At 47.6% G+C, this 27,723-nt stretch overlaps 2 protein-coding genes and 1 long non-coding RNA gene across 4 annotated transcripts in view; 2 read left to right on the top strand and 1 right to left on the bottom strand.

The window, feature by feature from the left end:
• The window catches only part of TOP2B (DNA topoisomerase II beta), a 51,900-nt gene extending 44,694 nt beyond the window's left edge, over positions 1–7,206 (top strand). Inside the window, exons 33-36 of the mRNA XM_077760755.1 lie at positions 1,183–1,293; positions 4,072–4,194; positions 5,686–5,780; positions 6,714–7,206. Coding sequence (XP_077616881.1) covers positions 1,183–1,293; positions 4,072–4,194; positions 5,686–5,780; positions 6,714–6,881 — 497 coding nt within the window. The 3' untranslated portion in view covers positions 6,882–7,206. The remainder of the gene's footprint in view (positions 1–1,182; positions 1,294–4,071; positions 4,195–5,685; positions 5,781–6,713) is intronic.
• Positions 7,207–7,285: 79 nt separating this feature from the next.
• The window catches only part of RARB (retinoic acid receptor beta), a 396,214-nt gene continuing 375,776 nt past the window's right edge, over positions 7,286–27,723 (bottom strand). For both annotated transcript variants that reach the window (XM_077760724.1, XM_077760725.1), the window contains exons 5-8: positions 22,249–22,425; positions 11,257–11,461; positions 10,269–10,427; positions 7,286–8,747 (exon numbers count right to left, since the gene is read on the bottom strand). In XM_077760724.1, coding sequence (XP_077616850.1) covers positions 8,551–8,747; positions 10,269–10,427; positions 11,257–11,461; positions 22,249–22,425 — 738 coding nt within the window. In that variant the 3' untranslated portion in view covers positions 7,286–8,550. The remainder of the gene's footprint in view (positions 8,748–10,268; positions 10,428–11,256; positions 11,462–22,248; positions 22,426–27,723) is intronic.
• On the top strand, positions 18,228–21,479 carry LOC144228812 (uncharacterized). The gene is made up of 3 exons (XR_013334276.1): positions 18,228–18,605; positions 18,704–18,876; positions 21,278–21,479. It is a non-coding gene; the product is annotated as an uncharacterized LOC144228812 (long non-coding RNA).

The following is a 27,723-nucleotide window of genomic DNA, read 5'->3' as shown; positions in this document are numbered from 1 at the left end:
GATGTGGTGTTTTAATGAGAGAAAAAGATACCAGAAAAATTTTGGAAGATGAAATTTGATTTTTATGGCAGTGTGAATATATATGTGACAGTTTTTTTTAAAAGCTACAAGAGGCCTGATACTCAGATTTGTTGTGGTAAACTATAGTAGCTGAAAGACTAAAACCTTAATAGAAGCAAATTTAATTGGGGTGTATATGTTTTATTTCCTATATATACATTAAAAAATTTTTATAATGTTTATTTTTGAGAGTGAAAGAGATAGCATGAGTGGGGGAGGGACAGAGAGTGAGGGAGACACAGAATGTGAAGCAGGTTTCAGGCTCTGAGCTGTCAGCACAGAGCCCGACACGGGGCTCAAATTCATGAACTGTGAGATCATGACCTGCACTGAAATCAGACACTTAACTGACTGAGCCACCCAGGCGCCTCTATTTCCTATATTTTTGTGTGTGGAAGTTTTAAGGTCAAAATGGTCTAGTTACACTTAACAGTCTTGCATTTTTAAAATATACACATACATATAGGCAGAAAGACACAGATCTGGTACATGTTCTAAGTAGGTAGGTTAGATATGCATATTTGAGAGCATGTCAAAACGTTTTTTAAAAGTATCACATCCAAGTAGACATATGAGGTCCCCGTTTTGGTTTGACAAAGGGAAGGAGAGAGGGATGGAGAGAGAATTGTTTAATTAATCAACATTTAGTATAAGAGTAAATTGAAGGTGTAAGCCTACTGCCTTTTAAATTGATCTTCAGTAATTTAAAATTGGTTTTTAAAAGATGAAGTTACCACTTTCTTAAACATTATTACTGATATTCCTGAAATGGTTAACAGCATTAGATGTGTAGATACTAAAATAATCATAGTGAGATACCCCAGTTTAAATCGTATTTTAGAGTTGGTCAGTTATGTTTTAAATGATTAGCATTTGGGACTATAAAGAATTTTATTACTCTATACATGTCTATATTGTTTTACAACAGAGTTAACATTTTTGAAATATAACATTGTTATATTTGTTTTTAGCTGTTTGTATGTTATGGATTATATGATCACAAAATGGAAATTTATAAGATCAATGAACTAAAGAGAAGTCATCAGTAAAAAGAATCAAAGCTTAACTATTAAGTGGTCCTTGTAGAATCTCTTTATTGAAAGAAAGCTTTCTAATTTTTAGATTCTGCTAAATTTGACAGTAATGAAGAAGATTCTGCCTCTGTCTTTTCACCATCGTTTGGTCTGAAACAAACAGATAAAGTTCCAAGTAAAACAGTAGCTGCTAAAAAGGGTATGTACTTACTTTTGATGTTGTTAAGCATTTCATTAACTACATGTAATTGGTATTAGAAGAAGTTTAATATAATTTATTTGCACATGGATTTCAGTAGAAAATAGTATAAATGTGTATAAAGAGAATCCCTCTTGTTTTCTAACTGTATGAAATAATTATTAAAATGTGTGTAAGACCTTATTGTGCAACTATTGTAATTATAAAATAATCCCGTGTTTTGATATCTAAAAATAGCTTTTTAGGTAAGGTCTCCTATAGTTTTTAGGTTGTAAAATAGATTAAAGTTTTGTCTTGCTAGTAGCCCGATGGTGTTATCTGCGTAGGTCGTCTTCACGCCCCATTTGGACTGGTCAGCTCAGTTCAGTTGGCATCTTTCTGAGTCATGTAGCTTCTTTATTTTCCATAGCCTTAGATTCTCCATAATTCTAAGTTGATTTGACATAGGAATCTGTTATTAGTACCAAGGTATATACTCTTGGTGTTTTTGAAGGAGGCCAGTATTAGTGCTTTGTGTTTAAAAGATAAGTGCTTCTTACACAGCAAGTAAATAAACCTATAGTATGGACCATCTTTTCAGTACCTTAAAAATGTAAAACACCCAACCATTGTAGACACACACGTATTAGATGAAGCAGAACAATAACACAAGTCCCTACTTACTTTGAGCGCACTAGGATCATGGTCATATAGAAGCTTCTCTGGCCGGCACATCAGGTGCCCCGCCTGTATCCTCTCGCCCGCACCACTTTGGTATACATCAGCCAGTGTCTATGTTTCTTTGCCTCGGGACCTTTTGTTACTAGGTTGGAATATTAATATTTCCCCACCCCAGCCATTCTTTATCAGTAATTGATAAAGTATGTGCTGGTTTGCAGATATGTCAGTGCTCTTGCCTCTCAGGTTAGCTGACTCCGAGATGTATGATTTGCAGTGGCTCAGAGATTGCTCATGATGAAAGGTAAGAGAGAAGCTCAGAGATAAACCCTCAGAGTGATGATAGGCTTGATACTTTACGAGTTGCTGGCTGCTGTCTCTTCATGGCCTCATTTTTGCACACCTCCCAAATAAGTACTTGTACTGGAGTCTTTGTTTCGGGGTAGGTGAGATCTGCTTCAGGGGAGCTCAAACTGAGACAGGCCTTATAGTTTTTCTTTTTGTATCTTATTTTAAATTGTCTTCATGTGAGCACTTTATAACCACCCTGAGAACTTGGGAGCCATATCACTTCTTTGATAACAACCTGTTTGCTTCACCAAGCCATTCCCTCCTATTTAACCTAAGGAGTTGGTGTTGAGTATTAACTAAAAGGCTAGCATAGCACAGCAGCTGTCCTAGCTGGTTGTTTCACCAGTTGAACTAGCCTGTGTCAGTTGAATGGGTGATGCCTGTGCAAAACAGTTGAAGCACTCGTCTTCCTCCTTCCATACATAGCATCCCCACAAAGTATCATTTCAAGGAGAGGATGTATCCTCTCCCCCATCCTCTGTGAGGTCATCTCTGTTACCTCCAAATTACATATATTATTATACAAGTTAAATTCTGTAGCTCCAGTAGTTGACCACAGAAAAGCAGCTCATGCGGCTCAGATAACCGGACTTACATTTGCTTGGTGGAGTTTTAACTGCCACCTAACACTCAGGCCTAGAAACTCTGATGAAGAAAAAAGGTGGTTCCTGGAACACGCTTCTGTGTCAAGCCTATTCTCTTGCGAGGAGCTGCCTGCCTTGTGGCTCGTGTGGTGGACTGAGGCATTCGGATTCAGGGAGAAGCCACAAAATCTGTGGCTGCCACTGCCAGGGGTGTGGCCTCTCTTGCTGTTCAAACGGGGCCTTTACCCTAGCATCTCAAGTTGGGCCCGGGAATACACTTTCCATATAATTAGCCTCTTCTGGTTTTTGTTTCTTAATTTTTACTAATCACACAAGTAAAGTCTGAGTTACCAGTTTTCACATAGAATGTAAATGAAGCTGGAAAATAGTCTATTTTAAAAGCAAAACTCAGGGGCGCCTGGGTGGCTTAGTCGGTTAAGCATCTGACTTTCGCTTAGGTCATGATCTCGCGGTTCGTGGGTTCGAGCCCCGCGTCGGGCTCTGTGCTGACTGCCAGCTCGGAGCCTGGAGCCAATTTCGGAGTCTGTATCTCCCTCTCTCTCTGACCCTCCCCTGCTCACGCTGTCTCTCTCTCTCCCTCCTAGAAATAAATAAAAATTAAAAAAAAAAAACAACAAAAAGAAAATTCATAAAAGAAAGGCCTTTGGGTCTGTTGTCTTACCTGGAATTTTCATATTTCTACATAAGAGTGCCATGTTTGGATTTCAGCTTTTGAATTGAAGTGAATCAACTTCTATTCATAGTATTTGGGGGGTCCTGTAAAAATGTTTTTTTCTTCCTCTAAAACATTTTAGAAGTTAGAACACAGCATGCGGTTATACTTGAGTTGTAATTAATGTGAAATATGTTACTTTTCAGTCATGACTATACTGTATTTTTACTACTGCTTTTTAAAAGTTACTGCTTATAATGGCCTTTGTTGAAAATAGCCTCCTATGAAATAGCAAAAGGCCAGTTATTCATAATTAAATAAAAAGCATGGTGTCATCCATGAGAAATTGTTTTGGCTTTATACTGGCACCAAGTGAAGAGAAACCATTTTGTTATATAAGGCTGCTTAACTTCATATCAGCAGTAAGAAATTCCATTGTTACAGGATTCACTTGAGCATGGTTTGTGGGTAAGTATATTACCTTGATTTATGAAATGGAAATTTGCTTAATAGGAAAACCATCTTCAGATACAACTGCTAAGCCCAAGAGAACCCCTAAACAGAAGAAAATAGAGACGATAAACTCTGACTCAGATTCAGAATTTGGCATTCCAAAGAAGACTACACCCCCAAAAGGTGAGGATTATATTTAACCCTCTGATGTATGCCACATAGAAAATAGTCTCTTCTCATTGAATTTAGAAAGACTGTGTACAATTTTGTTTTAAATTGGTTTATTCCTCAATAAGTGATATGTCAAAGAATCAGTGCTGAATTAGCGTCCCAGGGAAGTGTAATACTTTGTTTTATAAATCATGGAATTGAGACTCAGAAGTTAAGTAAGCAACCTGCATACCTAAGAATGGTCCAGAGAGCCCCTGACATGGACTCACCGGAAGTAGTTATTAAAAAGGCAGACGAGGGCTCATTGCCAAGTAGAGTGACATTCACAGGAGCCAGGACTTTTACACTGGGGCTGTTTGCTCATCTAGGAAATGGAATCCCTGTACTCAGGGACCTGTAAGGGCACCAGCACCAGTTCTTCATCCTGGAACCCCTCTTTCCTTCCAGAATCTAGAAAAGTCTTCAGCGGTGCTTTTTAACAAGTATGTGTAAAACATAATTTTTTCTAAGGGTAGCTGCTCAACCTTTTCTCCCAACCGACAGATTTACCATCAGTATAAAGTGGTGGTTGGGATATGGAGATACAGACCACATGGAAACAAGGGAGAATAGGGGCAAAAAAGAAAGTGACTGAGGACCGGAGAACTTACGTTGTGACTGGTTTGAAACTTTTATAGACTCAGAAGTGCCATTTCATGGATTCATTTGATAAAATAGGACATCCCAAGATCGTTTAGGCTATCTTTACTAGTACAGTCTGGTTAGTCATAGCTCTTGAAGAATTTTTAAAATTTAGAATGGCAGTTTAGTTCCATTTTCTCTTTCATAGGCATCATTGTGGGATGTAGGATATTTTGTCACCATTTGCATATTACCCTTTCTTCTCCAATGAGAATAAGAGGTTAGGTAGATGGAAAAAAAATAGCTGCATGTTGTGCTTTTAAGTCTGAGAAGGAACATGGATTTGAAAGATTATTGTATGATTAATATTGGGAGTTTATTCTAAGACTGTGCTGCCTTAAGTGGGATTTGCAATTGGTTGTTACTCGTGTATGATAAGTAAAATTTGGAGTACACACTTAAACATAATTTGTGCTAATATGTATTTTCTAGTAATTCATATTGTATTTTTAAAGGTACTGGTCTAGGACAAATATAACACTTTTTTCATCACACACAAGTTAAAAAGCACTCTTCTAAGACATTTTCTTTTTAGGCACATGTTCAAAATGCAAATGTTTTCTCTTGTGTATCAGGGGCTTGGTCATTCAAATTTATCACCAGGACCTTCCAACTAGTTAACATAGTTGTGAAATACTCTTTAGTTACATCAATCCCAGAATGAAATGATGCTGCCAAGTAGTTTCTACATCATTTATATCGGGAGACCAGGATTGCAGTACTGATTGGGGCATGCCAAAGAAGTGAAGTATAATGTTGTGGCAATTTTCTTTTTATACTGTACTTAACCTTGGGAGAAAAACCCCATTGTATCATTTTAAGGTAAAGGCCGAGGAGCAAAGAAAAGGAAGGCATCTGGCTCTGAAAATGAAGGTGATTATAACCCTGGCAGGAAAACCTCCAAACCACCAAGCAAGGTAATCAGGAACATCTTTTTAATGCATTGTTTTATGATGATCTATAACTGGCTTAGTTGGCTTATTACTATAAGGTCTTCTAACAGCTTTAAACCTAGCCTCTCTTAGGCATAAGGGGCTTATATACAGTTAAAGAATTATCCACATATAAAATGCATACAATCAGGACTATTTCTTGGATAAAAATATGGCAGAAATTAGCCTCCTTAATTAAAAGCATTCTATTTCATCCACTGAGCCGCAGAAGTTACAGGCTATGTGTCTGAAATAATTATTTTTCAGACCAAATAAAGGCGATTTCTTTTTGACTTTAATTTGACCAGTCTTTGATTTTTTTCTTGTAACTTGAATTCATTTGACTATGGCTAATTTTCAGTCTGACCTTTCTCCAGAAGCACACAATCTTTTTTATAGGTAAAAGAAAAACCTCAAATGTCCCTGTATTTTTTTCTTCTCGCGCTTCCTGTTAAAACTTAAAAACATAAACATAGATGATTTTAACTTTATGCCGCTCTCACCTTGACCTTTTTCCATCCAGCCTTCCATGCCTCTGCTCCATCTTGGTGACTCCTCTCTGAGTTTTATAATAAACATAGCGTGTACTCCATATTGTGCATAAGTTTTGTTTTCCTTTCATGAATTGATACTTACAAATAAGTAATTTTTACTAATCTGGATACTGTGCATATTTGCTTGGCAATGTAGAAATTCAGAAAAAAAGAAAAAAATCGCCAAGGTGGCAGATTATTCTACTTCATTTCTATAAAGGGAAAAAAGGATTAGGTTTAGGTAACTGGTCTTAACACTTAAGTTGGGATTACAGTTCTGATTTTAGAAAGCCTCATTATCGTAATACTTCTCAAATGTAAGTGAAGTATAAGGAATAATTCTTTTTAACACTAGTCTTTTTCTTTTTTCTTAAACCCCGTCTAGAAACTGAAGAAAACCTCTTTTGATCAGGATTCAGATGTGGACATCTTCCCATCAGACTTCACTTCTGAAGCACCTTCTCTGCCCCGGAGCGGTCGGGCTAGGAAAGAAGTAAAATATTTTGCAGAGTCCGATGATGAAGAAGATGTTGATTTTGCAATGTTTAATTAAGTGCCCAGAGAGCACAGAAACATTTTTCAACAGATAAATTGTGTTGTCCTTTTGTCTTTTCTGTCTCAGACTTTTGTACATCTGGCTTATTTTAATGTGATGATGTAATTGATGGTTTTTTATTATTGTGGTAGGCCTTTTAACATTTTGTTCTTACACATACGGTTTTATGCTCTTTTTTACTCATTGAAATGTCATGTACTGTCTGATTGGCTTGTAGAATTGTTATAGACCACCGTGCATTAGCACAGATTTTAATTGTCATGATTGCAGACTACCGACCTGCTTTTTGAAATGAAATTTAAACATTAAAAATGGAACTGTGTACTCTGTGTCTTTACTAAAGATGGAAGTGTAGTAAAAGCTCCCACTCTTTAAAATAAATATATTTTATTCTTTGCCAGGAGACTCCATGGAAAAAGGTAAACAGTATATGAACATAGAAAGCATTGTTAAACAATCTCAATGTACAAACAGAGCCAGTGAAAGTACATCACAGACTTGCTAATATATCAAAAAAAAAAAAAAAATATTCCACTAGTGCTTAAATGAGAACTAAGAAACTGACACTTGTATCTGTTAACCACTCTACCACAGCTTTCACTCTGCTTCATAGTGATTGAACAAGGTCAAAGGATGCAGATTCTCTGTCCATGCCTTTGGGAGTTCATATTAGGCCCTGGGCAACGAGGAGGTTAGGAACAACCGCCTCAATACCAGGCATGAATGCGGAAGGACCCTGGAGTTACATGGTGTTGGTGGTAGACCAGTCTGCTAATTATCCCATGAAATTTCCCTAATGGCTTGTGAACAAGTAAACAAAAACTTCTTAACACTGAAAAGTGTGCCTTGGAGGCTACCATTACTGTAAAAACGTATCTTTAAAAAAATTGTGTAGTTATGTCATTAAGATAAACCACTGTTAAAGTGACATTAACAATTGAACAAATGACATCCGATTAACTGAACTGGCAGTTACACGGATACAGAATTCTCTTCTGCTAGAGCAGCGAATTTGTATCTTTTTACTGGGCAACATGAAATAGACGCAGTTTGAGAGCGTCAAAGAGAGCAAGGACAAGCTTCTGTACTAACTAAATCAGAATCATCTCTAGCTTTATCTTGTCATACTGTACAACAGTCCCCTTTCCTTACCTTGATGTCCTGATTACTCTGTGAAAGCAAGACAGTTATTTATTTTTTTTGAGCCTTTCTTAGCTGGACGCGTACAGTAGTCTGTTTCACAACCTTGGTGTCTTGGTGATTTTGAGTATGCGAGGCAAAAGGAAAGCACCAAACATACAGTATAGAAAGAACAGAGCCGTACTTCTGTATGTACAAAGTCTTCAGAAACTTAACCGGGGTAAATCACTTCGACTGGGTCTTTGCCATGCAATCTTGAGTGTTCAAAGAGGAAAATAGAAGCTTTTAACTAGTTTCTGGTTGCACGAAATGGCTGATTTTTAGAATTTAAAAAGTCTGCATTTCTAGGTAAGTTAGACAGTGAGGAGTAAATATTGATTGATACATATGAAAACTTCTTGGTCCTTCTTGAGTTTTAATAGATTTTCAGTCCAAAAACTAAGCAGCAGTAAAAATGTTTCTTCCTTGCGGTTTAAATCCCGGAACTGAAGGTACTGGGGAATGTTGGAAGTGGCTGGAAAGCGTCTCATTGCACCAGCGGGGACTGACTGACCCCGCTGTTTTCCACTGAGCTGGGCGAGATGCTGGGACTGTGCTCCGCGGGGTTCCCACTCGAACTGGGGGTCAAGGGTTCATGTCCTTCAGAATTCTCCAGCATTTCCTGAATGAGAGGCGGCATTGATCCAGGAATTTCCATTTTCAAGGTAATGACACGTTCTGCACCTTTTAAAGAGAGAATAGAAATCTCGTAGAGACCAGGAGTGAAGCCGAAGACCTCGGAATCAACTTTTCACCTACTTTTACCGAGGGTGAAAACCGTGCTCCCCGTGCCTCCCAGAGGCTCCCCTAATTGCACAACGTTTGAATACTTTACTCCATCTACAGAAGAACGGCACCGATGCGGTGACTTGATTAAATTTGATGATTCCATGCCCGAGTTGGTTGCAGGAAACAATATCAATATATATTTACTTAACATAACTTACAAAGAGAAGTTCTTGATAAAAGACCAGAAAGTGTATCTTCAAATGAGACAGTTTCAGAGGATACGGGTTACCCACAAATGAAGGAAGCGAGAAGTAACAAATGTGCAGCGTTGGTCAACTTGATGCAGCACCGCACTGTCCAGTACAATAGGCACTAGCCACGTGCGGCGATTTAAATTTAAATTCGCCAAATTACAATTAGGAAAAACAGCGCCTCAATTGCATTAGCCACTTTTTAAGTGCTCGAGAGCCACGTGTGGCTGGTGGCTACTTGTATTGGATAATGCAGATCATAGAGTATTTCCATAATCACAGTAAATTCTATTAGCACCGGTCTAGCTAGATCTAGAGAATGACAGTATTAAGTTAAACAGCCTCATTGTTTTTAAAATCAAAGACCTCATAATTCTAATGGCCGAGCGCTGGTATCTGCTGTTTGCAGAGACTCTGAACCCCAGGCTAGGGATGAGCTCAGGAGTGGCTCGTTGAGGAAACCTCTTGGAAGTAGCTCAAGAATCAAGACTTCTCGTTCAAGTTCGCTGTGTTTTTTAAGCACTTTGTGAAAGGCAGAGTTTGTTCCTTGGCTCAGTCTTCAGGGACCGAGCACGCTAATGGGGAAGGAGGACAACAGCAGGCTCGGTACCGGGGGTACTGCTGACTTCTCTCTCTACACAGAAAACCCCCACGCTAGCACTCAACTGAGGTGGCCTCTGGCACTTCTGTAACTGCTCGAGTTGCCACACAAACTGAAACTCCCTAGGCAAAGAATGTTTATACCTCCCAGGGAGGCAGGAGTTCCTTTGCTGAGAAGTGTGCGGAAGGAAATCTGCCCATACACGAGAGAGCACTGGTGACGCTGATTCAGAGAGAAGCTTCACCAGTAACAACTGCCCTAAGTACTGTTCATTTTCCTGAGGTTTGGATGGTTAGGAAAAACCGGAGTCAAGTTTCTATCAACCGGAGCATATGTGTAGAGGAATGAAATGAAAAAGCCTGTCATACACTTTCTTGAACACAGGTTTTCTGTTCACTTAGTAATCTGAGTTATAAACTCAATCTATTAAGATCATTGAGTAGGGTAAGATTTGAGGGTTTTTCTTTTTTTTAAGGGTGAATACTGAATTCCCTTTGATTTCCATAAGAAATGAATCCCAGAACGACAAAACAAGGCAGCTGTTATCAAACATCGAGTGAACACATCAGTTTAACCACAGGTCAGGACCTCTTCGCGAATACAACGGGGACTCCCAGGGCCTACCTTTCGCACTGATGCTGCGGAGATCTGTGATTTTCATTAAGATCTTTGGAAACATGTGGGGCTTGCTGGGTCTTCTCTTTCGGATATAAATTTTCAGTGCCTCCAGCAGCGGCTCTTGTAGCTTATCTACTTTTGTTGGTTCCTCAAGGTCCTGGCGGTCTAGAGAGCGGGAATAAAGGATTAAATAATTAGTATCAGGACAGAGAGCCACGCACTCGCCAGGTGAGCGTGTTTTTCCTTGTTCCTAGTATATTATGACTTGATTAATTTGATGGACTCAGCCACACACACAAGTTTGAAGATACAGGGAACTAACTGCTTGAGGCAGTGATCCTTGGAAATAGTCCCTCTTGCTGGTCAAAAGCACATTTTGATGCCTTGGTTGCTTTTGCTCCAGGGAAAGAATTACTTCTTGTGACCAGAAGGTGTCACTACGGAACTGAATTCAAACAAGCCTTGAGCGGGATGGTGGTAAAAGCAAGGTAAACAGGCCCGGTAATTAAAGCCATTACTTTGTAACCACTTCTGATTCAACCTCCTGGAAGCCAGGAGAAGTACGAAGAAGAAGAAAGCCGTATTTTCTCCTAGCCCTTCAAGGTTTGGGCGTTGGGGAGGGAGGGGGAGGCAACCCAATGACTTGTAGTCCCAGCTGCTAAGTTAGCAAACGGCACGTTTGAGTCCCCTGCATTATCATTAACATGTCCCTGGGCAATTTATCTTACAACGATCTGATCCTACCTTTAAAATAATACCTGTGGCAACTGGAGAGATATTGGTATTTTGGAGCAACAGGATCCCAAATACCTTTCTTTAATTTATAACAGTATGGAAAAATGCAACAAACCCCAAGCATGCCTGCCTGGCTATTCATTCACAGTCTTTTTTTCATGCAAAATAACTCCACAATGGAGATGGGAATTTCCCACAAATGACAAGTGCACCCTTGTTCTTCATGGAGTCTCATGAGGGTTTTCTAGGTAGTCGGTACCTCCACAGATTAAGCAGATGGCACTGAGAAGGCCTGTTTCTGTGTCATCCATTTCCAAAGGCAGGAGCTGGTTGGCAAAGGTGAACACAAGGTCAGTCAGAGGACCAAATCCAGCATTGTGCATCTGAGTTCGATTTAGGGTAAGGCCATCTGAGAAAGTCATGGTGTCTTGTTCTGGGGTATACCTGGTACAAATTCTAAGAATCTGGAAGGGAAAAAAAAAGCACATATTTGGTGGGTCATCAAAGCCAGCTTGTTCTGACAGCATCAAGCAGATCTAGTCACGAGGATTTCCAAGGACCTCTCGCATCACATGGGGCACAGCGTCCCCCTTTGGGATGTGGCGTGTCTTCTGCAGCTCTTTCATTATAAGAACAGAAGTCAAAACAAGGGCCTTCGTTATTTAGGGAATAAATAGGACAGAAGAATTGTGAGAAATACTTGTGCTGAAAGTAATTCATTTGACTCGAATAAACATTCACTGAGTACCTACTTATGTCCCAGGCACTGTGCCAGGTGCTGGAAATAAGAACAAGATTTTTTTCAAAGAGCTTACAGTCTATAAAACAAAAAAACAAAAAACCCAAACAAACAAAACCAAAAACCAGAAGGCAATATCTAACATGAAATGCCTAGTAGGTGCCAAATGTTCTCAGGCCCTATGTTCAATCTTTCAAACAACTCACGAGAGTTGAGTATTTATTATTCCTATATTACAGATAAGGGGCTAAAGCTCAGCAAGGGTAAGCCATATGGCCAATGTCACACAATTAACCCGTGGCTGCACTGGGTTCAAACCCAGGTTAGGCCCCCTCTTCCATGACACCTCTGGTCATACAGCTCCACAGACAAGCAGAGTACAACGAGCAGGGGTGGGGCCGGGAAGGCGCTGGGCATCTGGACATCCACTGACACCACCGGGAGGGAGTCTGGGGTACACACACACAGAAGAGGCAACATTTCAACTAAGCTCAGAAATATGGCTGGGATTCCTAGGTGAGCAGCCTTGGTCATGAGGCTGCAGTCTCCCAATGCCACCTGGCATGGCCTTGATAGAAAACTCTGCTGGCCACCCACACCCCCGCTACCAGGAAGTCGTCTGCTCCGTGCTCTGGGCCTTCGGGCCTCGCTCAGCCACGGTAAACTCCAAAACACCCTTCTGTGTACAATCAACCCTGACCGGTGTTCCTGCTGCCCGATCAGCCCTCACTGCTGGTGAGGAGCTCTGTGCGTTCCAGAACACTCGGCCACCCAGGAGCACATTTCTACACCAACAACTGTGAGGCGCCTTTCTGCCAACCAGGTTTCCACGTGTGACTTTTCCATCTAAACAGGTCTCAGAGCTGCATGAAGCAGAGAGACAAATTTATTCCATCTGGACAGGAGTGAATAACCCAGTAGGTTGAGGGAGCTGAGCGTTTTCTCCCAGATGCTGGTGCTCAGTTTGACTGGGTGTGGTCGCCATGAATCTCCACCGTAGTGTCAGCCGAGAGGAGGACAGACGTGACTAGAAGGGTCTGCGATCTTCCTGGGATGCGGCCGTGTGCGGTGCGGGTGGGCGGCTCTCGGACAAAGCCACAGGACTCCCAGCTAGGAGGGAGTCCCTGAAGTTTGGCCCTCCCTACTCTCCATAGTCTCCCCGAGACGCCCAAAGCAAGGACCAGGTCAGGTCTTTTCTCCTGCAGGGAAGTGCTGGGGGTTTGGGGCAAGGACAGCTCCCGTGCAGGAGCTAAGTGACCGCGAAGGCCTCATATCCACGGGGCCACAGTCAGCCAGGGGGCAGGGCTGTCACACTGAAAAAGTCACGTGTTCTTAGGACTTTGCTCTGGGGTTCTCTGAACCTCCAGGAAGACTGGGCTAGGAGCCAGCCCTCCTCTCACATGCTGGACTCGGCCTTGGACGAGAGCATGAGGGCGCCCTGTGAAGTGAGGGCACGGGACAGCTGTTGATTAAAAAATGTCTGACTCTTGGTTAGAACATCTCCTAAGAGGACAAAGGTGAAGGATTAGCACTCCCACCCCAACTTAAAATAGCTAATGTCTTATTGATCCATGACTACATGCTAGTACCATGCTGTTAACATATTATTTAATTCCCGTATCAACCCAGGAGTTAGGACTATGTCATCCCAATTTACAGACAGGGAAACAAATACAAATAAATAGCTTGTCCTTGGTCACCTAACTACAAGATGGCATGACCTGCTTCAGGCTATCTGTCTCCAGCACCTAAGCACTCCACTGTCCTGTGCTCTTAACCTCTGCCTCACGGCGGCCTTGTTCCTCTCTCTTCAGGCCACTACGCCCCCCTCAGCTGCCCAGGGTGAGATGACATCTGGCCTAGCATTAATTTGGATATTAGCCTCATTTGTCTCCTTAGCCGGGTGCCTTTGGGCAGTGTGCAACCTGAACAGTTATCCATGGTGACCTACCTTGCATACAGGAGTGCACGGCATGTGGTCTGGAAATAGAAAAGTTTACAAACTTTAGGCGAGAGGGGCACATCATCAGACTTAATATTCCTATTATGTGGTCACGTGGTACAGTGACCTGGAAAGCATCTGAGTGTGAGTGGTTACTAAAACATTACAAAGATTCCTCTCCATTGGACGGGGTGGCCATTTTTGCTTTTCAGTTATTTGCCCAGGGACCTCTCTGAGCCATTTCCTCTGGGTCCCTGGGTGGCTGACCTGTTGTACTTCATCTCAGTAGCTGACGGGCTATGAAGCCGTTCCCAGGGTCAGAGCAGAGAAGGAACCAAGAGTTACTCGTAATAAAACTTAGCTCCGCTGAAAGCCGTGGCAGGGCTGGGGCGGGGGGAGTAGGGTGCCCAAGATCACACAAGCAATGGTGGCAGGGCGGACCACCCGACTCCTAGCCACCAGCCCGTGTTCCCTTCAGCCACCTGGAGGATCACGAGGAAATATGCCTGCATAGGGAGGTATCACGCGATGGGCAAAGCCGAGTAGGCTCGGCACTTATGGGCCTGAAATATCCAGATGCTTTTCCAGTTTGGAATCAAGGTGGTACTAAAGAAATCTTTGTAGCTGTAGCACGCTGCCAAGAAGTGAATGCTCCACATCTGTCCCTGCAAGAATGAGAGAGACCAGCATTTGCTGGAAAGGACCAGAAGACCAAGATGTAGGCATCCACAAGCTGTCAACAGCTCACTTAGAAATCCAAGTCCAAACGGGAGCACACAGACTTCTCTTTTGAACTCTTCTATTCTGAAGGGGGACCCTCCTCAAAAGTCGGAAAATGTTTAGATTCTAACAAAGTGTTGAAACTATGTTCTGTTGCCTCTCTCTCTAGAAAAGTTCAAAGCCAGAACCCAGTATTAATGGTTGTCTGGAGAGGAAGGCACATGGCCTGAGATGGAAGAATGGTCAAGGTCTTCTTTTATCAGAGGAGCCTCCACGCCCACCCTTCCCCGGCCGACCCAGTGGGCAGCGGGCAGCCTCCTCAATGCTTCCGGCCAGGCCTGCCTCTGGACACACACCAAGGAGTTTCATTTTGTTAAAGGCGAATGCCAGTGGCAACTACCAAGTGCTTCACCAGTATTAAAAAACGCCCTTTGTTTGAAACGCAGGTATTTCATCTGGAAAGAGGAGCATGCAGGTCCCGTGAGATGGGTAAAATTAGCCCCAGCAAGGCTGACCCACCCACGGAGAGCCCCGATGGGCAGCACACAGCTCTGCGGAGGGGCAAGCCTGACGCTCTTCGGAGCAGGGAGGACTCCCAGCCTTCGTGCCTTCCGCAAGGACAACGGAGTATCCTGCCACTGCCTTTGGGTGCCCCCTGGGAGCAGACTGTCTGAGGTTGGAGCCGTGGGAGGATCTGAGCACGTGGGATCCCAGGGACAGAGAAGGGACCTGTCCCCCACTCCCCTCATCCCTGGGACGGCTCTAATCCAAGCCACCATCGCCTCTCTGCCAGTGATGGCCTCCACGCCCGTTCCTACACCCAGAGCACGCAGTTCAAAACGTTCACCAGAGGGGGCCTCGCCCTTGCTAAGCTCCCTCCAATGACTCTGAGCCATTTTAGATCCAGGACATTTAAACTTCTTCCCACAGCAGCGTCGTGGCCTCTGCCTGCCCCCCACCTGCCCCCCCAACCCCGCTCCTCTTCCACTTGCCATGCTGGCCTTTCTGAATCTCTAGCAACTCAATGTCGCAGCAAAGCGTATGCACTTGCTGTTATGTTCCCTCTGTCTCTGATGCTTTTCCCTTGACCTTCATGCTTCTTCCTAGTCAGAGCTCAGTTCAAATGTCCCCTCCTCACAAAGCACAGTGAACGCACTTCCTTAAACCCATTACTTTCTATCGTATCACCCCATTATTTTTTGAAATATAAAAATTGTTTTAAAACTGGGGTAGAGCCTGTGCAGTGGTTTTAAAACACGCCCACAAATTCTTTGCTACTACTCCTTTTAAGGAGTAGAGCTTCATTCCTCTGCCCCGTTGAGTGTGGGCAGGACCCAGTGACTTGATGCTACCACAGAATCCACTAGAAGCAATGGGTATGACTCTGGAGAGTAAGTCCTAGGAGGCGAGGCACCGGGGACTCCTCCTTGATTGCTCTCTTAAGTTTCCTTTTTGGTTGACGTGTCACAAGAGCACTTGGGCAGCCCCACGAAAAGGCCCACGAGGTGAAGAACTGAGCCTTCCTTGCAGTGACCAGCACTAACCTGCCAGGCAGCTGTAGGAGCCACCGCGGCCACCCTTCCAGCCTGACATGCCTTCAGAGGACAAAGCCCTGGCCGGTGTCTCACCTGCAACTTTATGAATGACCCTGATCCAGAGTCCGTTCCTAACCCACAGGGACCCTGGGAGACAATAACGCTCCTTGTTTATCACTGCTCAGTTCTGTGGCAACTTGATATGCAGCGTAGATGATGAACACAACATACTGGCCTTGAGGGTGCACACGGCTCAAGTGTACGGCTGCGTGTATTCCCTGAAGGTACGGTACCCCCGCCCAGATCAAGGGCACAGACAGTTCCGACTCCTACGGGCTCCCTTGGCCCCTCCTGATCCAATCCGCTCCCACAAGTAGCCATTATTTGGACCTTGATTCCCACAGATTGGTTTTGCCTGTTCTTGAACTTTACATAGATGGAACCCTACACTATATTCTCTCCCGTGCCTGGCCTTTACTTAGTCCCTATCATATCTGACATTCCCCGTCGTAGTGCGCGAAGCTCTGGTGCTTCTTCCTTGCTGGGTAGTACTCCAGTCTGCCCCATCGCCCTGCCTTCTTCCCCAGCAGCACTGGCCCTCTCTGAGCTTGCGACCCCCGGCCCTGGAGAAGATGAGCTTCTAGAGAGAGGCTGCTCTTTATCTGACGTGCTCCCCGCTGTATCTTTAGCATCTAGGGCAGTGTCGTCCACATAGCAGGTGGCTAATGAATATCTGTTCAATTATTAACAAGGTGGACGCCCTCCTCGGAATCTCTCCCACCTCGTAACCCCCTGAGGGGGGCAGCCAGGGACTGCCGAAGCTTCCAGGCAAAGGGGAACAGCTCAAATTGCTCAGGCATCTCAGGCTGTGCACTAATTGCATTTGGCGACGTGTGGGCAGATCCTGATCTGACTTGACTCTCCTCCAGTGCCTGTGGGAACGCTGAAGTGGCGACAACGACAGCAGCACACACACAGCTCTGTGAGGGCGTCTGCCCCGGCGGTACGTGGCACCTCTGATGCTGAGCTCGTTGGAACAAAACGTTTTCCCCAGTGACAGCTGCCACCGGCCTGCCTCTCCTGAGGAGGAAACGCCCGTGCTGGGAGCGGGCCCCCCTTGAAGCGACACCGGCACGTGAGGAGCCACCGTGGGGATGCGTTATGAGAGACGAGAGGAATTACGTTTAATAGTATCTTCTGGGCTACCGCATATACTCAAAATATTTTTCACACGAGTAGATACACAAAATCGTTAAGGAGGTGTTTTACATTTTTAAATAGTAAGTGCTTGAAATGGAGTGTTGTGTTTATAATCACGGCTCTTCAGACCAGCCCCACTTCAGGCCCTCGGCAGCCACAGGTGGCTTGGGGCTGCCAAACCGGGTAGCACAGCTCCAGCTTGGGTGCGTGTATTCGTACGCGCCCTTGTGGGTAAAGGGCTCACAGTACAAATTAGCGACCATCTAATTTAAAGGATGCTAATTTGAAACGCTTACTACGTGCAGGGCACTAGCTAAGGGTTCCACATGCATTAACTGAACTAATTACCCCAACAGCTCAACGAGGGAGGAGCTACTAGTCTACCCCTTTCACTGAGCAGATAATGGAGGCGTAGAGAGGTCCCACGACCGCCTCAGTTCATGCAGCGTCTACATGGCAGAGCCGGGATTTGAACCCAGGGAGTCTGGCTCCAGAGCCCGCCCCCTTAACCACCATGCTGACCGCCTCGCGGGGACTTCCGGGGACGGTCAGGGCCATGGCTCTGGACCCACGCGTGAGAAAGCCAGGTGTCAGACACAGGGCCTCGTCGCGGCGGCATGGGTGACGGCAGCAACGCGGAAGCCTGAGCTCAGGCTGTGGGCTCCAGGACCGGAGCCTGCGCCTCTTCGGGCTGGGCCTCGTCCCTGCTGAGCCCCTGGCAGCGGGAGGACGAGAGTCACGTGGGGACGGCCCTCCCTGGCTGTGCAGCCGCATGGTGCCCGGCACCCCAGGAGCCACAAATGATGTTCCGAAGTCATGTGGGGCCATCACTTCTGCGTCACCAGAGCAAGCTGCTGCGGCTGCGGCTGGCGTGGGAACGTCTCCTCGGGGCAGGGAGAGCGGTGGGCGGCAGGCGCCACGAAGGCCCTGCGTGACCCTCGGGGAAGACCTCACGCTGGAGCTCGCCCAGGTGCACCACGGGGAAGACGCACAAATATCCCGGAACCCCCCTTGTGATCCCGAAGTCATGCGCTCGCCCGCTCACTGCCAGCTTCAACGAACGCCCCTAACGCGCCGCACTTCCGGCGCACCTCCCGGCGCAGTCCCCTCCTCGCCGCTCCTCAGCTGGGAGCCGCCCCGGCCCAGGGCCTTTCAGTCACACCTCTGGGTCCCCCTCACTCGCACACCACAGTCTCTGACTGGTGCTGTTGACTGTTCCAGCTCTGTCTCGCCCTTCATTCAGGTCTCTTCAAAGGTCATCTGCTTCCTTAACCACCTACAGAAGTCAACCCCCGCCCACCCCAGTCGCTCCCGGGCTGGATCCCGGTCCTGTTCTTCTCTGTGGCCCCGGAAGACCTTGTCTATTCATGTATTACCCACCTACCCCCAACACAAGGTCAGCTCCACGAGGGGAGGGATTCATCGGAGCCTAGAACAGTGCCTGGCACACGGCAGGGCCTCAGTAAGCATCTGTAAGAGGGAGGGAGGTCAGCAGGGAGGAGGAGGGGCGAGCAACCGGAAGGCCAGACAGCCTCAAAGGTGGTTTTTTTTTTTTTTAATGATTTTTAAGTTGAGAGAGACTTGATCCTAATTAGCTGCAGAGAAGAGGCAGTTTCGAGAAGAAACAGGACAGAAAAGCAAGAAGGAAACCATGAGCAAGAGCTCAGCCGAGGGAGCACTATGGGGCTTCCCTTTCTTGTCCTGAACCACAGACTTAGGACGCCACGACTCTGGGGTGAGAAGGTAAACTTCTGTCCACAAGGGTTTCAAAGATCTGGCCCGTCTTAGGAGAGTCCTCTGGGCTCCCTGACCCCCGTGGGAAACCGTGACGCTCAGAGCGGGGCCCCAGCCCTGACGGCAGCCTGGCTGTGGCCTCCACGCCAGCGGGTCCCCATGGACAGACGCTGGGACAGATGAGCCCTCTGGAGGGCGGTGAGGCAGGGACCGCAGGCTGGACAGGCTACGGGCACTCTCCCCCCTCCGACCTCCATCTTGAGAGGCTCCCACCTCGTGATTATAAATCAATCCAGGTCCCCGCAGCTACAGCACAGGCCCCAACAGACAGCCCTGCGTCAGACACAGAGGCCGGTCTTGGACCACATGCAGCCCGATGCGTGGTGGCTGTGACTGCGCGGTGCTGGGCCAGAGCTGCTCACCCTCAGGACAACCGTGACTTTCCTTTCCAGGAGCTGACAGCAACTTCGGCCTGTGTCTGTCTGTCTGTCGGTCCTCTTGGTCTTTCTGTCTCACTCTCTCCATACATCAACGGCTTAGATAAGAAGATTCTTCTAAATGGCTCAGCCGGTTGATAAAATTCTCATCCAAAAGATGCTCTTTGAAGTTGTGCATTTTTCAGGCTCTTGTGATTAACTGCCTTTGCTACAAATTCTTGGGAACGAGCTCTTGTCCGGGGCCAAATAAGTACTCCTCTTGCTATGTCTCATGTGACCGGAGGGCTTTGCCCTTCCCCGGGTAGAGCTGTCTCCTCCTGCGGCTGCTCTATGCCAACCCCAAGCCCTCAAGCCTGTAGAGCCCGGGAGGGGTGGTTGACAGAGGTCCCGGAAATCGCCCCCATGTACTTATGACAGTTTGTCCCTGATTTCGACACCATCGACCGCAGATCTACTACATGTCCCGCGTTTATATTCATGTCTGTATTTAAGCCCAGGTCAAAAATTACCTTTACTTTAGTTAACGCCTCATTGATTTATATTGTTAAGTAAATGGCTGGGAGAGGTTGAGTAACTTGACAAAGGTCATAGAAACTATGTTCCTGGGGTCGCGGGTGGCTCAGTTGGTTAAACGTCCAACTCTTAATTTTGGCTCAGGTCATGATCTCATAGTTTGTGAGTTCGAGCCCCGTATCAGGCTCTGTTCATGGTGCAGAGCCTGCTTGGGATTCTCCCTCTCCCTCTCTGCCCCGCCTCCACTCATGCTCTCCTTCTCCCTCCTTCCCTCCCTCTCTCTCTCTAGCAAAATAAAGAAATAAACTTAAAAAAAGTTGGGGGGGGGTACTTGAGTGGCTCAGTTGGTTGGACATCTGACTTTGGCTCAGGTCATGATCTCACAGTATGTGAGTTCGAGCCCTGCATAGGGCTCTGGGCTGACAGCTCAGAGCCTGGAGCCTGCTTCAGATTCTGGGTCTCCTCTCTCTGCCCCTCCCCGACTCATGCTCTGTCTCTCTCAAAAATAAATAAACCTTAAAAAAAACCAAACTGGTTCCTTTTCTACCTATTTCCACCAAGGGGCTGAGGGTTGATTCTTGGACCCACAGGCAAACCAGAGGACTGCTTAGGTTTCATTGTAAAGGTGGGACATGGGAAGATGGCTACTGGAGGTGGATAGGGATTTTTAAGGAGGGATAAGCACCGTGACCATTAAGCACTGGGTGTTGTAGAAACAGGATGCTCCACTGGAGTGTCTCAAAGTATCCTTCTCCTTCGACGTTTCCCACGGGGCTAGAGGTGAGGGAACCACAGCCTATCACCACCGGGCAGCCACCCAAGAGGAAGACTAAGAAACGAGCAAAAAAGCGCAGTCAGAGGCCACGCATCAGGAAGGCTCCAGGCTCTGCCGGTGGGCTGTGTGATGCGGGGAGTCAGAATCCCACCACACACCGGGTGCAGACCCGACCTGCTGCATGCCACCTCCCAGGCCCTTCAGCCGCTGAGGCCTCGGGGCACCTCTCCCCATGTGCTGATAGCTCCAGTCTCCACTAATATCGCGGGGGTGTCCTGAGGCTTAGGTGACATTCATAACCCCTTTTGGTGTTAAGGATTCCAGTAGCTCATCATTAACCTTGTTATTGATTGGCTCAAGTGGCCTCTACNAGCGAAAGTCGGACGCTTAACCGACTAAGCCACCCAGGTGGCCCCCCACCTTTATGCTTCTATTCCTCTCATGGCTTTGAGGTAAAAAGATGTGGAACTTGGGTATGGTTCCAGCAATCACCCACCCAACCCGGGTGACTCACCCAGTCTCCAGCTCCTTATCTGTAAAATGGGCTGAATCACCATACTCAGCCAGGCTGACGGGGTTGTGCATGAGGCTCAAAGGAGCAGAGGTTTACAGCCTCTACAGGGCATGGGGAGGTGGCAGGTGAATGCTACTCTGATGGTTCGTTTTTTTTCCTGAACGTCCCTAGGTTCGTCCCAGACCCCCCGATGTCATAAGATGAAAAAGCACCATATGAAGTCCAGCCAGTGAGCGGAAAGATGCGTAAACACCCACACCTCCCGCACAACTGCCTCATACGGAGGCCTTCTCTCCTCCTGAACAGGACTGTGTGTTTAATTACAGTGAGTAACTATATTTGCTTTGCAGAACCGTTTATACCCAAAGCTATGAAAGACGTAATAAAAAGAGAAATCTATGCTTTTAAAGCACTTCAAAAGCTAATTTTACTTTCTCTATTTTCTGAAGCATCCCTGCAGGCCAGCCTTCCCTCCCACTTGCTCCAGAGGCCCAACAGCATGTACTCTGCTCCCCTCCCCCGCAGGCAGGACAGAGGCCTTCAATGGGAGCTGCTTCCCCGCCCAAGAAAACCAAGCCAGCCAGAATTAATCACACCATCCTTAACATCCCCACCAGGAAGACAGAGGGTAGGTATCCGGCCAGCAGACCTGAACAAGACATGGTGTGACAGTGTCCTTACCCTCTCTAGGGCTCTAGAAGCCACAGTGTGAAAGAGGCCCCAGGGACTCATTCCTTTTGCACAGATGGGGACACTGAAGCCTATGGAAGGAAGCGATTTTCCCACGGCCACTGACCGGTGTGCCACCTCTAGTCCTTACGACTTGGAGAAGCCTCATGGCTTTTCAAAGATCTATGAGACTGGCCCACGGAAGGGGCTTTGGGGGAGCAAGCAAGGGTGACCGAGCCAGGCTGGGTCCTTCCCTGAGATCAGGCAGTGGGGGCTCCCACACCAGGGCTGAGAAGGTGGGAGGTTCTGTCCAACTCGCGGGGGGCTGTCTGAGCCTTTGGCGGCAGACCTGAGGTTCTGGCAGGAAGATGGGGCTCAGTGTGCAGGAGGAGAGGCTGGGGCACAGAGCCTCTGGAGGTCTTCAAAGCTGCTCTCCCACCCCCACCCCCCAAAGAGTTCAGAAGGGCACATACCAGAATGTCCAGGCAGGCGGCCTTCAGCAGGGTGATTTGGTCTGCGATGGTCAAGCCGGTGAAGCCTGGCAGACGTTTAGCAAACTCCACAATCTTAATAATGCACTTGGTGGCCAGTTCACTGAATTTGTCCCAGAGGCCCAAGTCCAGTCGGACCCGATGGTCAGCACTGGAATTCTATGAGGGAAGGAAAACAAAAAACACTGTCAGGGGAAGTTTCTGGAAAGCTCAACAGAAGGCCAGGAACGTAGTATATTTCCGATTCATGTGCTCATACTTTGGTCTTGACCAGGAGGCTTCCTGCTGGGGTGGCTGAGAGTTTAGTTTGGACTCTTTCTCAAATGTTCAATATCGTATCCTTGAACCACTAGATCATCAAGTAACAGGATACATACATGAAGGAACCAGTGAAGTGAACTAGGAACAAGCTAATAAGTGAAGGAATGATGGCATAAAGACTTGCCATTTTAGAACCCTGAGGCATCAAGGGTTCAGGGCATTGCCCAAAGAGGCCTTGGTGGGGGCACCTGGGTGGCTCAGTCGGTTAAGCCTCCGACTTCAGGTCACGTCATGATCTCGAGGTTCATGAGTTCGAGCTCCACATCAGGCTCTCTGCTGCCAGCAGGGAGCCTGCTTCTGATCCTCTGTCCCCCTCTCTTGCTGCACCGCCCCCACTTGTGCTCTCTCTCTCAAAAATAAAAAAAAAAGTTAAAAAAAGAGGCCATCGGTCATGGACCCACACAGCACCACCTAGGACATACACCACAATCAGAGTGGACCTCTATGCTGAACCACAGGAAATGCACACAGCAGAGCAATGTGCTCAACTACGTGGGAGGCAAGGGTCAGCCCCCAGGATGCTAGAGACCCCATCAAACCAGTGAATTAGCTTCTTCAACAAATGCACTGCAAGGGGATAAAAAGAAATGGAAAGAGAAACCTGCAGACTAAAAGCGATTCAACCTAAATGCTGAGAACCGGTGAATGGGTCAATCGTGGACACCACTCTGCCCAGCGGGAATAGCAAAGGGAGCACCCACACAGCCGCGCAGCACGGATGAGCCTCAGAAGCACCAGGCCGAGGGAAGACGGCAGACACAGAAGCCTACACACAGGAGGGGTCCACTTGTAGGACGTCCCGAAAACAGCAGCACTCTAGTGGGAGGGAGCTGATCAAGTGTCCAGGGGCTAGGTAGGGACAGGGAGGGGACTAAAAAAGTAGGAGGTTTATCAATTACAACGTATAGGCCTTAGCTGACGTGTGATTCAAATAAATTAAAACCACTGACACACATCGCACGGGTGGGAACGTGAGACAGCACTGATGCGATGCTGCTCGAGATGTCGGCGCTGCTACTTTTATGTCACGAAAACACCGCTGCCATGCTTTTGTTAGTGGCAGTTCCCACCCTTGAGAACATTATCATATTTACAGGCCAAATAACATGCTTGTAACTGACTTCCGGGTAACATATAACCGGGAGACAGTGTGACGAGGCTGGAAGATGAAACAAGATGGGCTGGGGAGTGATCACTGTGTTCGTTACTCTAGTCTCACTGCTTCCCTCTACTTCTGCGTTGTGTCTGCAGGTTTTCCTAATAAAGGTAAGAGAGGAGAAAGGGACAAGGAACGGTGTGAACGAGAACAAAATGCTACTCTGACAACAGCAGAGCACAGACTCTCTAGCGGACGTCAGTGCTGTGATGGTCACATGAACGCTTCCCTGGGGTGCGCCAGGTCCCACCGCCAGCCTGGGCTCCGGGGACGCGCGCAGAGCTAGGACACAGCCCCCTGAGGGGAGCCCTAGGAGAGCACCGCTGCTCCTCCAGGCAGGGACCAGCCTTCTCACCTCCCAGCAGCTTTCATTCTGGCCCCGGAGTCCCAGGCTCCTAGGGGAGCTGCAGAAATCAGCGGGAAGCCTTCGGCTCATTCCCCTAGAGTAGCAGATTTCAGTCGGACTCCGGGCACCCACTGGCCGGATTCCTCCATCTACCTGACTCCTCCACTGATTCATGCATTCGCCTTCTTCTCCCGCTCCCGCCTCTGTTCCACCCACGTTTCCGGATCCGTGTCCGCGCAGCCAGGGGCTAGGGTCTAATCGCTGAGCACACCAGACACGCTTCCTCTCCTGGTGAGCTGAGAGCGCCTGACCCCCTGGGGACCTGTCACACAGCAGGAGCCATCCAGGCAGGCCCTGGGCTCTGACCCTAGTCCAACCCCACGGTTAACCGGCCAGGACGGGGCTAGCTGCTGTTAGCTTCATCCTGAGACAGGGAAAGCCTTTCAGAGAGAAGAGCTAGCTTGTCGGTGAGGGCTGGAAGGGACTCCCAGGTCTTCCTGAGCCCCGGGGACAGGGGAGCCCTCCGGGAGCGAGGCCTTGGTCCTCCCATTAGGTAAAGAGGGAAGCGAGGCGGCTGCCCTGAAGGGCTGTAATGAGATGCAGTAGCGTCCCGGCTGTGTTCTGGGGGCTCGGTGGGTGTCTGACCCCTTTCCTCAGCAGCGCCAATTGCCAAGGGCACTGCCGGAGAGTTCAGACAACAGCAGTGACCGTCTTCTCCTCTGTCCTCATGAGCAGAGGTAACATGGCCAGCAAAGGCCCCATACAGGTCCTCGCCACCTCCGTGGTTCATTACAAGCCTCAACCGAACTTTCCTCATTTAGTCAGTGAGGAGGATGCTTAGAGTATGCACAGGACGTAGGACACCACTAAGAATTTGCCAGAAGTTACTGAAGGTCTCAGCTTCTGGCTAGGACCACACTGAAGCATATCCAAGAAAGTGGTTTTTGGTTTTTTTCATTTTCTTTTACTTTTCTTCCTCTACTCGCCAGAGCAGGGTCTCTGGTATGGAGTTGAATGACTGTCTTGTATTCTTGCCTTCTGGCCGTCCCTCTCTTCTGCCTCTGGGGTCATTTCAAGGACTGTTTCTCCCTCCCCTCTGAGCCCTTGGCATTCGGCCAGGGCTGTCTAACTGCCTCAAGTGCAGGGAGGGCACTTGACTCTGGTCTGGACAATCACAGTGGGCCCTCCTCCTGACCACAGTGACTGGTTCAGAAAAGANCTGGCTTGTTTTTTTTTTTTTTTTTTTTTTTAATCTAAGTTGATTTGAGTTTGGGTTCCTGCCGCCTATGACAGGAAGGATTCTGATCACTGTGCAGTTATAGCTAAGATAGTTTAGGTCTAGGAATTTCACATCCTGCCTCCAGGGCAACTGTCAAGAGGTAGAGAAAAGGTCCCGCCTGTACCACCACCATCCCCTCCTGCCTGGATCACTGCAATGGCCTCCTCCCTGGCTTCCCTCATTCCACTCTGGCTGCCTTATAGTCTATTCTTATCAAAGAAATGGACGGGATCCCTTTAAAACAAAAGTCCGAGCAAGCCACTGCACTACTGCAAATCTCCACTGACCGCTCATTTCATACCAAGAGCCAAAGTCATTTCACTGGCCTGCAAGGTCTCCCTGCCTGCCCACCCCCCTCCCGATCCAGCCTCTGCTCTCCGACCTCCCGTCCTCCCACTATTCTTCAGCTCACTGCACCCAGCCTCACAGGTCTCTTGCCTTCCCTGAACAGTGGGCATGCGCNTGACAATCACAGTGGGCCCTCCTCCTGACCACAGTGACTGGTTCAGAAAAGAGCAAGTGACTGACAGCAGGCCAGCAAAGCTCAATTCTGAGACTCTGTTTGGAACACTTGGGAAACAAAGCTGTCAGTGTGGGTGGCCAGGAGCTTTCAGGGGCTATCAGGTAGAGGTCTCCCTAAAACTGAAGCCAGATCAGAGGAAAGCTGAGTGAAGGAAAGAGGGAGGAAGAGTGGTCCTGTCCTGATGATACTGAGCTGCTGGATNTGTCCTCCCACTATTCTTCAGCTCACTGCACCCAGCCTCACAGGTCTCTTGCCTTCCCTGAACAGTGGGCATGCGCCTGCCTCTGGGTCTTTGCACGGGCCATTCCATCCACCTGGACTGCTGTTCCCTCAGCTACTGNTGACCGCTCATTTCATACCAAGAGCCAAAGTCATTTCACTGGCCTGCAAGGTCTCCCTGCTCACCCCCCTCCCGATCCAGCCTCTGCTCTCCGACCTCCTGTCCTCCCACTATTCTTCAGCTCACTGCACCCAGCCTCACAGGTCTCTTGCCTTCCCTGAACAGTGGGCATGCGCCTGCCTCTGGGTCTTTGCACGGGCCATTCCATCCACCTGGACTGCTGTTCCCTCAGCTACTGACATGATGCCCTCCTTCCTTCCTTCAAGCCTTCGATCAAATGCCCCGCTCTAGCCCACTCCACTGAAAACTACAGGACCCCCCCCTCAGCGGGCACCCCAGCTGCTCCCCATCCTGAGTGGTTTACAGTACTTGTCTCCTAGCCCACTAGCGTCCACTTACACAGGGTCTTCCTGTCTCGTTTCTCACGGCTGTATCCTCAGTGTCCAGAATACTGCCTGCTACGTAGCGGACACAGGTTCAATAAATAGGTGGTAAGTGAATCAAGGAGGAATGAAGTGTCTCTCAGTCCTTGCTAGTTGCAAATGTCTCAGGAAGACTATCATTCAGGGGCTGAGGCTCTCCGGGCTGGGGTCCAGAACTGGTCACGAGGCCGCTGCTGCCTCTAGACGCAGGACTGAGCCACCTCGATGAACGGGGGAGGTTCCCTGGGCCTGGCATTTGGGGCTCTGGCAAACGTCAATAGTTCCGGGAAGGATGCTGCGAGTCCCAGTCTCGAGTCCCTCACCTCAGTGAAAATCAGCCCAAGGTGTCCATAAAACAAGCTTTCATTTTTAATGCTGGGGTCGGGGGGGCACGGGGGGAAGCCAGAAAGGAAAATTTNAGGCACGCGGCGACCAGATTGATTTCCTTCCTTCCTCAAGGACCTTGGTGGAATACGGTACACTCGGGGGAACAGAAGATCAAGATGCGCGGCCGTTCGGGCTGTAATTAAATTTAATAGGCAGTTTATCCAGTTTGTAGGAAGATGACACGGAAGAGAGGGACAGAGAGGCGCGCTGGCGGCGGGAAATCATTTCACAACAGAGTATCCATCTGGAAAAAAAGACATTGCCCCGACCCAGCGAGTGTGAACGCAGCCTTCATCAGCATCCTGCGGGCCTTACTTCATCACGCTCCGGGCCGAGGGAGAGAAGCCTGTCGTCCCTTCTATTAAAAATAATGCACCGCCGTCTTAATGGCATGTAAATCTAACTCACTATTATGCAAACTGAAGGGAAGAGGCAGTTAATAAAACACAAAATAACCTGGTGTTTTATTATACTGGTTGCTCGATTCATAGGCATGAGGTTTAAAATGGCTTATATATTATCTGTCAGCTGCCGCAAACGGAGAGCCCTGCTTGTTTGAGCTGGTAAGGAAGGCGGGTACGCGGAGCGCGCAGGCAAGCGTGGGTTTTCCGCAGCATGTCCGAAACTGGGGGGGAAGGGGCGTGAGAAGCTGGGGGATGGTGGGGGAGGCCCTTGCTGACAGC

Source organism: Crocuta crocuta, unplaced genomic scaffold, assembly GCF_008692635.1.
Source record: "Crocuta crocuta isolate KB4526 unplaced genomic scaffold, BGI_CrCroc_1.0 scaffold253, whole genome shotgun sequence".
NCBI lineage: Eukaryota > Metazoa > Chordata > Mammalia > Carnivora > Hyaenidae > Crocuta > Crocuta crocuta.
This window is presented reverse-complemented; position numbering and strand designations above follow the sequence as displayed.